Consider the following 13,036-nt stretch of genomic DNA (forward strand, 5'->3'; position numbering starts at 1 on the left):
CACCTCTATCTCTTTACCTAGACTTTGCCCCAGGCCCCCTCAAGACATGCTCCTCTCTGGTTCCCTCTCCATCTTCTCTTAAATTCACTGTATTTGTCTCACTCACAACTACTGAGGAAGAAAGAGGAGACAGAGAAAGGATGTGCATCATTTTAAATGAGCACACACCAACCTTGCATAAAATCAGTCTGCAAATAAGAAATACTCTTCTAATCAAAGGGCACAGACTGAAACTGCGTTTCAATATGAACATATAAGAAACATCAAAATTTATGAAGCATCACCAATCCTTTTACTAAATATAATGCTGTTGTATATAAAGGCAAGATGCCGCTGCTCAGAAGGTCTCTTTGAATTCTAGGTTCCTATCTGGGCTTTTTTGTGTTAAGCAAAACCTTTACATTGAACTTTAAAGATCTGTGTGCGGAAGAAGAACAGAACACGCTAATCAGTATCCAGCTAACTAAATAACTAGATTTCATTATAAACCATTTGAAAAAAAATTTTCTATTGTATTTCATACATGGTACTATATCCATGAAATGCAATTATTCCACACCCTGCACAAGTTGTAAGAGTTTACTTTTACCTAACAACATTTGCATCAGTTCTGGAACCCATTACTAAGCTGGAGAAGCTCTGCAAGTAAGGAATTACTTTATTAGGTAAACTGTTCAGAATTCCTAACAATGTCTGACCCCCAGTATTATCAATTAGTGTGTTGAGAAACTGAAAAGGATAAGAACTTTAAAGGCTGATTTTGCATCTAAAAATATGGCTTAATAGTTGAAGAGCAAGAAGTTTATTTATCCTGAAAATGTAAAGAGATGAGCATAACCTCATGTTATTGATTATACAGGAAATATTTCTGGCAGCAGACTGGCTGTTATGCTTGCCGAAAACAACGTAACCATGTTCAATGTTTAGAAATGGAGTCTAGGGAAATATGGGGGGGATCAAACAAAACAAACTCCAAACAAAGCAAGCAGCCAAATTTGTGAAGACATCTACTTTGCATGAAGATGAGTCTCCATTAATTCAAGCACAACATCTCTCATTCAAACAGAATCAAATGCTTGATGACAAAAAAGTGCTACAGTTCATAATTCCTAGAAGATACATCTAGAAGGTTGCATTTATAAATATCACTTAAAAGAAAACATGCACTTGACAAAGAAGCTTTACTTCTGATACCTCAGGCTACAGTAATTTCTTATCCCATCTTTAAAACTTCCATCATTTGATCATTCACTATTTAAGATAAAATTCTTCATTACCTGGAACTACACCATTTGTTGCTATTGCACTCATTGAAATTGCAGTTAGCATAGTCTGTAGAAAGATGAAATAGAGAATATTTAAAATACAGAGTTTTTTGAATGATGGAGCAAGACAAAGCAATCAAATGAAACTAGGATTTTTATATAGAGAGGTTACAGCAACCAAAAGGTATCATGTCTCTGGTTAGGGTTATCCCTGTAAATGAAGTAACTCAATTTTTCAGTAGAAAACGCAGTTAATTTGGATGGTTGAGACAATCTTTACAAAGAACTGGAAGAATACAGACCACTGAATATACTTTAAGTAACATGTTCATTATTCCAATTAAGCAGTAGTGCCAAACTGATCAAGTGCCATTGTTATGACAAATCATCTAACAGTGGTCTAACTTTAAAATATTAATTTATGGACTTAATGCTGTGGATTGATTTGTAGTCTCTATTAAAGTCTGTTCTGGAGGTGTGAAAAGCAGAACAGTTCAGATCTCAATGTAAATCATGAAATATCTGCTAAAGCTGATTTAATGAAATCCATACAATACACTTCAAATAAAAGATTACTGCGACCAACTCAAAAGAAACTCCATATAGGCTAGAATGACAAGTGACAGTGCATAAATATATGTATGTGTGTGTATATATACATACATACACACATATATATATGTATCTCCCATGTCTCTCAATTGCACTGATACTTACTCATTATGAAGAAATCCTTCTCTGCTACTAATATATATGAGAAAGCAGAGATGGATTCTTGTAACAGAAGATTTGTAACAGATGATTTTGCCAATAGTAAAAGAAAAGGTTAACTCACACAAGCACAACACATAAACACGATGATGAAAGACTCGAGAACTCCAGCTGTTCCCACAATCCAGGTTAAACGTAGGAAAAGGATGACTCCCAAGATGTTCTGCAAGCAGGGCAGGTACACACCAATAAAAGTGCCCATACGTGGAACCTGGAAATGAAGTCAGAACATGAATTCTTCTGCACTAAACAATTTAAGTCCATAAGCACTTTCTTCTGCAAACACTTATGTGCTCCATGAACAAATGCCAAGTGAAATTGAATGGTAGCCTCAAGAGTCTTCAACTTTGCAAATATCCACAGGCTATTTATGCAGAGAAAAGACAGAAAACTACTTGTGATAGCAAACCCTCTTGTTCCACAGGAATTAGGATGAAATCTTGATGGGGTAGGATGCTTCTGCATCTGTTGATTTCAAAGCTTCACAAACTTTCTTCTGAAACACCAGTTATAGACTACCATTGAAGAGAAGTTTACTGCAGACCAAAGACAGTCTGCAAAAAGTGAATCACCAGTTGCCCTGACTGCCCTGCAACCGGGCCACAAAATGATATTCAACAATCAGTGCTTGTAATTTTTAAAGGAAGATCTGCCATAACATAGTATATTTCAACTTTTTATTTGCTGGTGGTCACCATGAGCGAAGACACATCCAAAAGCATTCAGGCTCCATCATTCAAGTTCCAGCCTTCTACAGAAATCAGGTCTTAAAATACTCAACTCAGGAGCAACAGTTACACACAGCAGGTTTCCAGACACACAAGCTCTTCTTAAAACTGAAAAGAGATACATCCATAGAAACCGTGTTTTCAGGCCACCAGGTGGGGCTCAAAGAAGACCGAGTGTTCATTTGGCCAGGCAGTTCCAGAGGAACTAACACTACTGCACTAACAAAAACCTCTGCACAACAGCTGGACAGAGGACAGGGATCACACTAAGGAAAGTGCAAGTAGATCAGTGTTTGTATCTTCAGATGAGAACAACTACTACAGACAAGCACAGTGAGACAAACAAAAAGAAACTCCACACACAAACAAACAGGAGAAGCAAAAAGCTAAAACACCTGGACTTTATTCTGCACCCTTTCCCATTGTCCTCGTATCAAATTCCTATGAGTCAAATCCTAATGCAAACAGTTGTACTGCAAACATTCAGGTACCATACCATAACTCTCTCTTCCAGTCAAATGAGCTCCAGTTCTAACCTTACTTTCAAGCACCTTTTTGTATCCGTCTCTTCTGCTATGTGCTCATCTCCCCCCGCCCCATCCCCATGATAAATATCATATCATAAATATCATACAACCAAATGTTTTCTTGGAACATATCCATTAAGTTTTAAAAATACTTACTCCGACCAACACATAGAAACAAGAGAGCTACTTGGAAAAATGGCTACTATGTTAACGGGAACAAATACACTTATGGATTTAAAAGAGTGACCTGTTTCATCTCAAGTTTTCCTTAAATTTCAACTTTAGGTAAAAACCCAGCCAACTACATTGTAGTAATAAACCAGCTCAAAAAAAAAACACAACATACTAGAGGTAGACAAAAGGTACTGATGCTCGTACAAGGACAGAAGGAAGAAGAAAAGAAAGGAAGAGGAAACTGGGTGCATTGCATGTTTCAAGTCCTAGCTTTGCACACATTTTATCTAGAGCTTTTGCAGTAAGGTCTTGCTAAGCCATGCTAACAGGAATACTGAATTAACCCAAGTCCTGAAACCTAAAAACTAAATCGAAGCAAACGCTTCCCTTTTAAATACAATATTACAAATCTTGCTCCTTTTTTCAGGCAGCCACATTATTTGCTTTTTAGGTTAAAAAATGCTTCTCTCTGTGGCTAGCTTCATCTGCACGACATATAAGAAGTTTAAATACCTTGACTTCCTTTCGCTTGCTGTCTTCATCTGCTTCATGTTCCACCACACCTTGAGTTAAATTAGTGTAGTTTGCTAGTTTATTAAGAAGAGATGACACCATGGGATTACTATCCATTTCTTCCTGTTGGGATTTTAAGAATACTGCATGTATTAAATAGTTATTAAAAAGTCACAATTTTTGATACTACATCAAACACACACTCGACAGGTCAGCCATGATTCACCCAAACCCAAAAATTAGCAAGACAAAATACCAGTCAGTTTCCAACCAGAGTAACACTATGTGGCTATCATACAATACTTACTTCATGTTTTTACTCTGTAATATGCAGCTTGCACAGCTGGAATATAAAGGCAAATCTACAAAAGGGCCATCGTTAATTATAAGTCTATTCCTATCACTGTGCAGTTTTTAGGGGATTATACTGACAGGGTAGAGTCATAAGGGTGTTTTTCCAGCATTTTCCTTGTATCTAGAGTGGCCTCAAATGATTCTCCCAAGCACCAAGATACTGAATGACCATTCTCAAGCCTACTGTTGCAGGCTTTTGTTGTATTTTATCTTAAACCATGCATACTACTTCCAAAATATTCATCTATTGAAAAATACAGGCATAGATGCATAGCCCAGGTCACTGCACATATGAAATACTACTCATACCATCTTTCTTTAGCCAAATATCTGCTACAAGAAACCCCCACACATGCTAAAACAAATATTAAAATCCAGAAGAAGCATTTACAATAAAAGGATTGCAAGAAAGGCAGAACCACAGACTGCAATCAAGTACACAAAATCAAATATTGGAAGGAAGATGAGTTCAGAATTGCAACCAGAAAGACAAGAACTAAAGCATCTCCGCCTGAGGCATGAGGTGTTGATAGTCATGGTTATAACAGCCAAATTTCTTTGCAACAGTTCAAACAAAAATTCAAACACAAGTCAGCTGAAAACATAAGATTGTAGGAAACATACTGTGAAACCTACACACTACCAAAATGAGTTCACTGGAAGGCTTTCAAGGCAATACTGTGACAGTATGGTATAAAATCTCAGATATGTAAAGAACAGTCATCGGTATAGCATCAGCTGAGAATTTACATGTCAGCCACTATTCAAATAACTGATGCAAACACATATTCAAAGGAGATTAGGGACAAAAAGCAGCTATGACCAATTTCAACAAGATGTGGATGTTAATTCATGCAATAGAGCTTGAAGGAGAGAAATTCACTGACAAAACTCCACTACCATGGTTTCTGTCAAAAAGAATTAGTATGTAATTGCATACACAGCAAAGGGACAATGAATGACCAATATTACTTTGATCCTTAGCACAATCTTCTCTAAAACTTAGCAAAAATAGTAAAAATACATTATCTGGGTGATGCAGGATGGAACTGAAAGATCATATCCTCTGTGCAAAGATATCTGAAAGGAGCATAAAAGGATGACAAAAAATAGTGGGTAGAATGCAACAGCAACATGGCTATGAGAACTGTGTTAGAAGGACCTTGTTTACTGTTAACAGCACACACAAATCAAGAGCAGCTGATGCTGCTACAGCAGAACAGCTTAGGTTAAACTTTACTACATGCACTATTTCATGGTAAAAGTAGCACTGAAATGTACCATATCAATATACTTATTTTTTTCCCCTGTAAAATACTGCAATCATTTAGTGAATTAAACTGGTATTAAACTTACATTATAAAGCAGACGTTTACATTACGAAGTAGAAATAGCTATGGTATGCTCTACAATGTAACTCTACAACATAACTAAGTCATGGCCTACCACAATTTCTCTTACAGTTTTGTTACTCTAAGAGATATCTGTATTTCCACTGTTCAACGCAATATACTTCATAATCTTTTTAGAACTGGATACTGCTTTGTTAAAGCCAATAACAGTTTTCTCCAGCAACAATTTCTAGACCCTAGCCCAAGAAGTTTAAATGCAAGGTGGCTGATCGCATATTTTCACAACAGTACACATCAAAATTTACTGTTCTTGAATACACAGGTATAGGCAAGGAAAAAAAAACTTCACACTTTGTTTCATTACAACATTCCATTCCACTGAAATGGAATATGAGCAGGTACCAAACTACTGAAGAGTTATTAAAGTTGATCTTTCCCCTATTACATTTCAAGAGAGAAAGAAAATGGGGGGTTGCTTGTTTACATCTTACTACCAGAGCCTCAAAGGTGAAATTCATTTTGGGGGTATTTAACTTACCTCAAAGAGAGCCATATTCTTTCCTTCATACATGTTTCCTCTGTCCACCTCTGCATTGTTAATAAATGGACTATTTTCCTTGGCAATCCCATCCCCTGGTGGAAAAGTGCAACAATTTGAAACAAAAGGAAATAAAAATTGTAAGACAAGCTATACCACTGAAGGAATAGTCAGAAGATGTTGGTTCAAGATAACACTGAAGGTGGCTGCCAAACACTGTGTCCCAAACACATGGACTTTAATACACATACTGATCTCTCCCTGTCTCATCTTAGTTTACATCTCTAGTTCACTTCAAAGCATTTGATAATAGAACTTCACACGAACCTTCAGGGCAACAACAACAAAGAACCCTCAACCTACCTTTTCATTACTTTACTGACTCCCTCAAAAACACTGCAGTAGTTGAGGCAGGAATGTATGAAAAACCAATGTAAAAGGAATTCTTCTGTAAAGGTTGTGGGGACTCTTCCATGATCTGCTGTATTTATTCTGTTCTTTATCTAAATATCAATCTCATTAAACTGTAGCTCCCCTGACCTCTGAACCAGCTCTCAAAAAACACAGCACCACTTTCATTGCCTTCCAGTCTAAGCAATACAAAAGCTATTACCTGTCAATAACGGTCACAACATTGGCATTTCCAGTCTCAAGCCCTTGCTTATGCCACTTTGCCTGCCTGCACTTTTGTCCTTACGTTCACAAGCTACAGCAATAGCACTTTGATAGTCTCTTCACTACAGAATTAGGGGACACCTGGAGAACAAGTTGCATTCTTCTCTGTGTCCTCCACTCTGCCTCTCCAGGACACTTCTCTCCACATGAAATCCCAGAGCAAAACTCTTGCAAACACAGACGCCAGCCTCAGCACAAAGTATTATCTTGGCTGCAATTAATATAGAAATAGCTATCACAGTCCCTCAAGCAGATGAGCGAATACATCCCTGATGGATTTCCTATCACCCTCTATGGTTTTTTGTCCAAGAGACTCTCCAAAGTATCACGATACTTATTGGTATCATGACATAGAATTCACATGCTATCATGAGAGACTCAAAACATAGCTATCGTCCATTAGGGCTCTAGAATCAATTCCACAGTCTTGAGAAGACCTGTTGATGAATTCATCCACAAATACTGTTCTTACCCAGTATATTTCCTTCTATCCATATCCTCCAGCTTTCATTTTGTTTTTCTCTACAGTTTATTATTGGTCCCCATTGCTTCAAGTCCTACAGCCTGGCTAGGTCACCTTCCTCTAACAATGCTTAATACAAGGCCAGCAGGAGTACTGTAAATACAAAAGAATCTCCCTCATTGATCAGCACCTCCAGATGTTTCACAGTGCATGGAACATACTGGTGTGGCACAGAATTGTCTGAGAAATTGGCATTTATCCTTTAAATAAGCTTCATCGTACTTAGAGAAAGGTTCAGTTAGCTTCTCTATAGATAACAAAATGCAACTCTGTCCCCAAGCAAATATGTGCTGATTCCTCTCGTCTTGCTAAGGCTTACAAGCACAAGAACTCCTGGTTAAGGCAATGCACTTTCTTCCCAAGGTCTTTGGAATCCCGTCTTAGCTCCATTCTTTGAAACAACCATGTTATTTTTGCAAAGTTTTTACAAAGCATTCATTAAAAGGCACATTCCTAAGTTAAAATACAAGCAGGGTCGCTTGATACTTGTCTTGCTAAGACCACACTTCTATTGACTTTCTCACCTATTGACAGCTGGTAGCTGTACTTACTAGTTAAACATTAGTACTCCTATCAGGGTACTTCCACACTCTTCAGAAAGGATTACTCTTCAAAAAGCAAGCTGGGGAATTTCAAGTACTGTTTCGTGTTCCTGCAGTGTTAACGTCACTGGAGTTACTCCTTCAGTGGGTATTAGTACACTAATCAAAACATTGAAAGGGTAACCAAAGGAATAATGTGAATCAGTACTCACAATTGTGAGGTTCAGGAATATAGCTTGGTCTTACCAGTTCTGGAGGTAAAAATCAGCATCTTAGCACTGTACATGAAGTATTTTAAATTGTAGTTGCAAGAATACTGAAGTCTTCCTTTGTAATTCTAAACAGTTACCTGGCTTTGCTTCAATAGGAAAAGCTCAGAGCACAATGTCTCTAACAAACAAGTCTTGTCAAACGCACCTAAGAGACTTCAAATGGAATAAACACAGAACTTGGGTTTCCCTTTCTTCGTATCTTTTTTCAGTGTTTCCAACCAATAGTTTACTTATGTTGAAGCTTTTTAATGCCAGTCTTCAAAACAGCCTGTCACTACCAGACTCCTCAGAAGTCTGCTTCTTTAATACGGTTGCCTCCATATTTTGTAAGCATTTGCTAGTGAATGTTTATAGTATTTGACATAATCAGCATTATCTATTTTAGCTCTATTCTGAAAGAGAATCAATGCTGGAAAAGTGACCACAAAACTGTACTGACAAGTACTCTCATCTGCAGTCTGTTTACTAATCCTACAGCTATAAAGACCTTTGAACAAGCTCCGAGTCTTCAGCATTGCTGTCAACAAAATCATATTGACTGTAAATTCAAAACCCAACACCTTTAGGAGGAAATTCATTTAATATGCTTAGAAACACAGTAAGCCTTACAAACACATAACTCAAATTGAGATATATCACACCATCCAGTAGAAAGAACTAGTTTTAGGACCTCAACACACCATGGTGAGGTTAATGAAATAAGCTACTATCCCAATCTTTAGCTCATCCCTTCTTCAAGGGAAGGGAATCATTAGAAAAAACAGAACTAAAAAGAGACATGACTTACACTTTTCACAAATGCAGTAAATACAATCTCCAGTGCATCAAGTGAAATGAAGCAAACAGGAAAAGCTATTTCAGTTGCTTGTACTGAGGTAAGATGGAAAATAAAAACACGTACTTCTTTCCACTAGTAAGTCTCAAGCCATTTACAGCTTTATGTTTTAACCCTATTCCCTTGAGTCCTGTGAGGAAGCTTTAAGATAATCAACTCATATAATCATTTAGGTTGGAAAAGACCTTTAAGATCATGGAGTCCAACTATTCTACAGCACTGCCAAGTCCACCACTAACCCATGTCACTAAGTCCCATATCTACAGGTCTTTTAAATACCTGCAGGGATGGTGACTCTTCCCTGGAGGTATTTAACCACTTCCCTGGGTGGCTTGTTCCAATGCTTGACAAGCAAATCACTTTTGCCCTCAGGCTTCTTCAAAACTGAGTCAACTCACTCTTCTCAGCTATGGAGATCAGTTAAACATACAATAAAACAATCACAATGCAGTTTTAGACATTCCTCTAAGCTGCATATGTCTTTTAACACAGTTAAAGCTGCTGCAGTTAAAGCACTCAACATTTATACTCAGTATTGCTTGATTTCTGAAAGTAATTCAGCTCATGAAGGTTTACAAGCAAAAATCTTAAATCTGGACTAAATTACTAATCCATCTGAGCCAGTATTTCATCTTGTGAAATCCATTCTGTCCTTATGTATGGACCAGTGACAAACTGAAGCCCAAACTAATATACCCTTCCTAGAAGCTCATCTGGTATCTTCTGTGCTGATGAGACATGCAGAGATTCCCACTCTGGATTTCTACAGATGCTCCAGCACTGTGATGGGTAGAGCTATATTTACACAGAAAGTAACTGCAACAAATTACACTTCCTTTTCCACCTGAGATACGCAGCTGCAAGCAGAGAAGGTAGGAGACACTGCCTCAAGTTTAGGAAGTCATACTCACAGTGTTCATGCCGATGACCACAACATGCACTGCCATACACCCCTGCCCCTAAATGACAATGCAGTGTAATCATCATGAGTTATTACAAACCCATTTACATCCCTGTACCACATTGCTCCTCACACAGAGAGCTAAACCAGAACTATTACAAATGCACCAGTGGGGTGTGCCTAATGCTGAGTTGGGAGAGAGCTGTTTTGCTTTCGTCTTTATTCTTGCTGCTTTTAACAAAGACCAGCTTGTGTTCACTACACAAATGCTTGTGCTGTCATTAAAGACACCATCAGCATAGGAAATAAGCAAAACCACTTACTTACCATTGATACCAGGACTACTACAAACACTTCTTTAGCACTGATACCAGGGTTACTACATCATAGAACCATAGTGGTTGGGTTTCCCCCTTTCCTGTTCCCTGCCCATCAAAAGAGGCAGAGCATGACAAAAATGTGTTATAGGTGTCTAGCCTTAGGGAAAGTGGCAGAGCAAGGCTCAGGGTAGAAGGAGGAAATGATCGTTTAAGTAATCCTAAATTTGCACTAGGATGCCCTTTCAAGAGATTAAGGACAAAAATATTAGACCACCTAATCTGATTTCCTGTATTTCCACAGGTTGCAGAATTTCATTTCTGCATTATGCTCTATTACTTCAAAAAGAAAACCACAGTGATATTTGACCAGTGTATTTCTTGATGCTTTCAGAACTGGAATAAGAAAAAATGCGATCAATTTATCTCTATAAAGATTAAGGGGGTTTTAATTACTGGAAAAGTCTGAAACAAATTGTTCCTTATTTCTATTTCAATTCGGCTCTTTTCAAACTTTCAACTATAACATCCTAGTACACCTTCCAGATTTAAAGACCTTGTGTTTCCTGTCTGTGAAGGTAACTATACTCACTAAATCATCTCCAGCTTCCTTTTCAGAAACTAAACCAGTTGGGTTCATAAAATATTTTCCTAACCTTTGTTTTTGTGAAAACATTCTCTCCAGTTTTAAGTGATGAAAATAAAAATGTTAAAACGTCAAGCTTTAAAAATCAAATACAGCCTTCTAACACCAGTCTCAAGTCATGCTATTTACAGAAGTATAATCATCACCTCTCTACTCCAAGGATCAAGCTAGCCCTGTTTACAGAGCATTAAACCAAGATCATGCTACTCTATTCCAGTTTGACCCCTAAATCCTTTCCAGATTCACTGCTTCCTCACTGTCCCATGCTATGTTTGTCATTATTGTACACATTCAAGAAGAGTTCCTATTTGCCTTTGCATTCAAACACATTTTGTCCAAAAAAGCAAGCATCCATGTCTCTTGTCATGCTGTAAGAGTTTAAAACCTACCTGAAAAACGAAAGCAGATTCTTTTTATATGGCAAAACAATACACACTGTTTTCAAAGAAGTAAGAATGACCCAAAACTTTTGCACCACAGGGCCTCAAATAAGGCAGCTTGGCTATAAGGCATAGCTGTTCTCTAAACATGTAAAACTAAAGAGTTCTGCTTCCCACTAGAAATGCCTAACTTTATGGTCTCATCTAAAGAAGTCCTAACCTTTCATAGCTTCCAAAGGACAACTTTTAATCACAATCCATATACCTTGAAATAGGTTCTGGTTAGCCAGATACTGGTGGAAAATAATGGGTTTTAATAAAAACTATGGTAACATTTTCATTAAGTTAGTATTCAGTCACATTAAGAACAAACCACTGCAAACTGAGAACAGAAAGATAAGATCCTGTTTGCACAAGGGCAGACAAGCATTTTCCGTCAACGGAAGTAAACTTTCACAGGTAAAAATACATAAAGTTTAGAAGTCACTAGAACTGACAAACAGAAGTGTCACCTCCTGTGGCGAAACCCGTAATTCTATCTTCTCCACCATGCATATTTACCTGGATGTCCAGATTTTGCATTGGCAGGCAACTACAACTCAGACAACCTTCAAAATTCAATTTCTTAACATTCGTAATCAAAAACCATAGAAGTATTCTTCAGAGCTCTGACAAACTCAAGTCTTCAAGAGCTACTACGTTGCTTTGATTCAATTATGAAAAGGCTTTGATAATCTTGTTTTAGCACATTTTGCCTCCCAGTTTTTGCATCAGATGGGTTTAATACAGCGCAATCTACTACAAGGTTGCAAGTTATTTGTTTCAGTTGTGGTTTTGTTTTTTTAGTAAAGAAATGTCTAAACATTTACTACACCAGCAATTTCTTGCATTATTTTTAACAATAGCTAGCACAATTTATGCAAGTTATTTTGAAAAGCAGAATGAAGTGTATTTAAGCTCCTTGTAAACCCCTTTACGTAATGGAGGATTCTAATATTACATCTATCACCTTATCAGCATCACTAAATTTTAGTTTTTCTTTACTTAGGCTACTATTATAATCAAGCACAGCCTACTTCTAATGAGAACACTCTACATAAACTCTATAAATTCTCCATAATATAGCTGGAAGTACAGAACCTGCTATTTCAATAGAAGAATCATTAGAACCATGGCATTGGCTTTTAAAAAGACTCACTTGGATTTGTCCCACTTTCTTCATAATCTTGGTCACTCATGATTAAGGAAAATCAAATCATTCTCCTCTGCTGATTCTTCACGTATCAAGAACTGAAACAGGAAACTGGCAGTTGCTTCCTCCCAGCTTTGTGTAAGACCTCAAATCCTGTTTCTTACTAGTATTGGATTAAACCTGAAACAAGTCATTAAGGCTTCATGCAGTGTGAAGCGTGCACATGACACAGCCAAACTACACGACAGCCACAGAACTCCCTAAAGAGAATTAAGCCGGAGGATTTCTGTCAGCAATAAACACCACGCTTAGCAAAAGGCACAGGATCACGTTCCTAAAACATCCCATGTCTTTGCCCAATAATAAATACATTTAAGGTTTTCTTTCCATCAAATACATTCACTTTAGAAAACTGCCACTAACAGACCAGCATGCGTTAGCAACAAGTAGCGTTAACCTATTCCAAAGATTCCTATTTAAAAGGCCACTATTATGCATTAAGTACCTATTAACAGATCTTAACTCTTAAGT

At 37.4% G+C, this 13,036-nt stretch overlaps 1 protein-coding gene across 1 annotated transcript in view; it reads right to left on the minus strand.

Moving 5' to 3' along the window:
• Positions 1-13,036, minus strand: part of LOC133274951 (solute carrier family 12 member 7-like) — a 56,393-nt gene that overhangs the window by 34,225 nt on the left and 9,132 nt on the right. Inside the window, exons 2-5 of the mRNA XM_061464573.1 lie at positions 6,223-6,317; positions 3,979-4,101; positions 2,101-2,247; positions 1,278-1,332 (exon numbers count right to left, since the gene is read on the minus strand). Of these exons, the coding sequence (XP_061320557.1) occupies positions 1,278-1,332; positions 2,101-2,247; positions 3,979-4,101; positions 6,223-6,317 (420 nt within the window). The remainder of the gene's footprint in view (positions 1-1,277; positions 1,333-2,100; positions 2,248-3,978; positions 4,102-6,222; positions 6,318-13,036) is intronic.

The sequence above is a fragment of the Pezoporus flaviventris genome, unplaced genomic scaffold (genome assembly GCF_033815535.1).
Source record: "Pezoporus flaviventris isolate CSIRO_AGI_PZ_B2104156 unplaced genomic scaffold, CSIRO_AGI_Pfla_v1 ptg000037l, whole genome shotgun sequence".
Taxonomy (NCBI): Eukaryota; Metazoa; Chordata; class Aves; order Psittaciformes; family Psittacidae; genus Pezoporus; species Pezoporus flaviventris.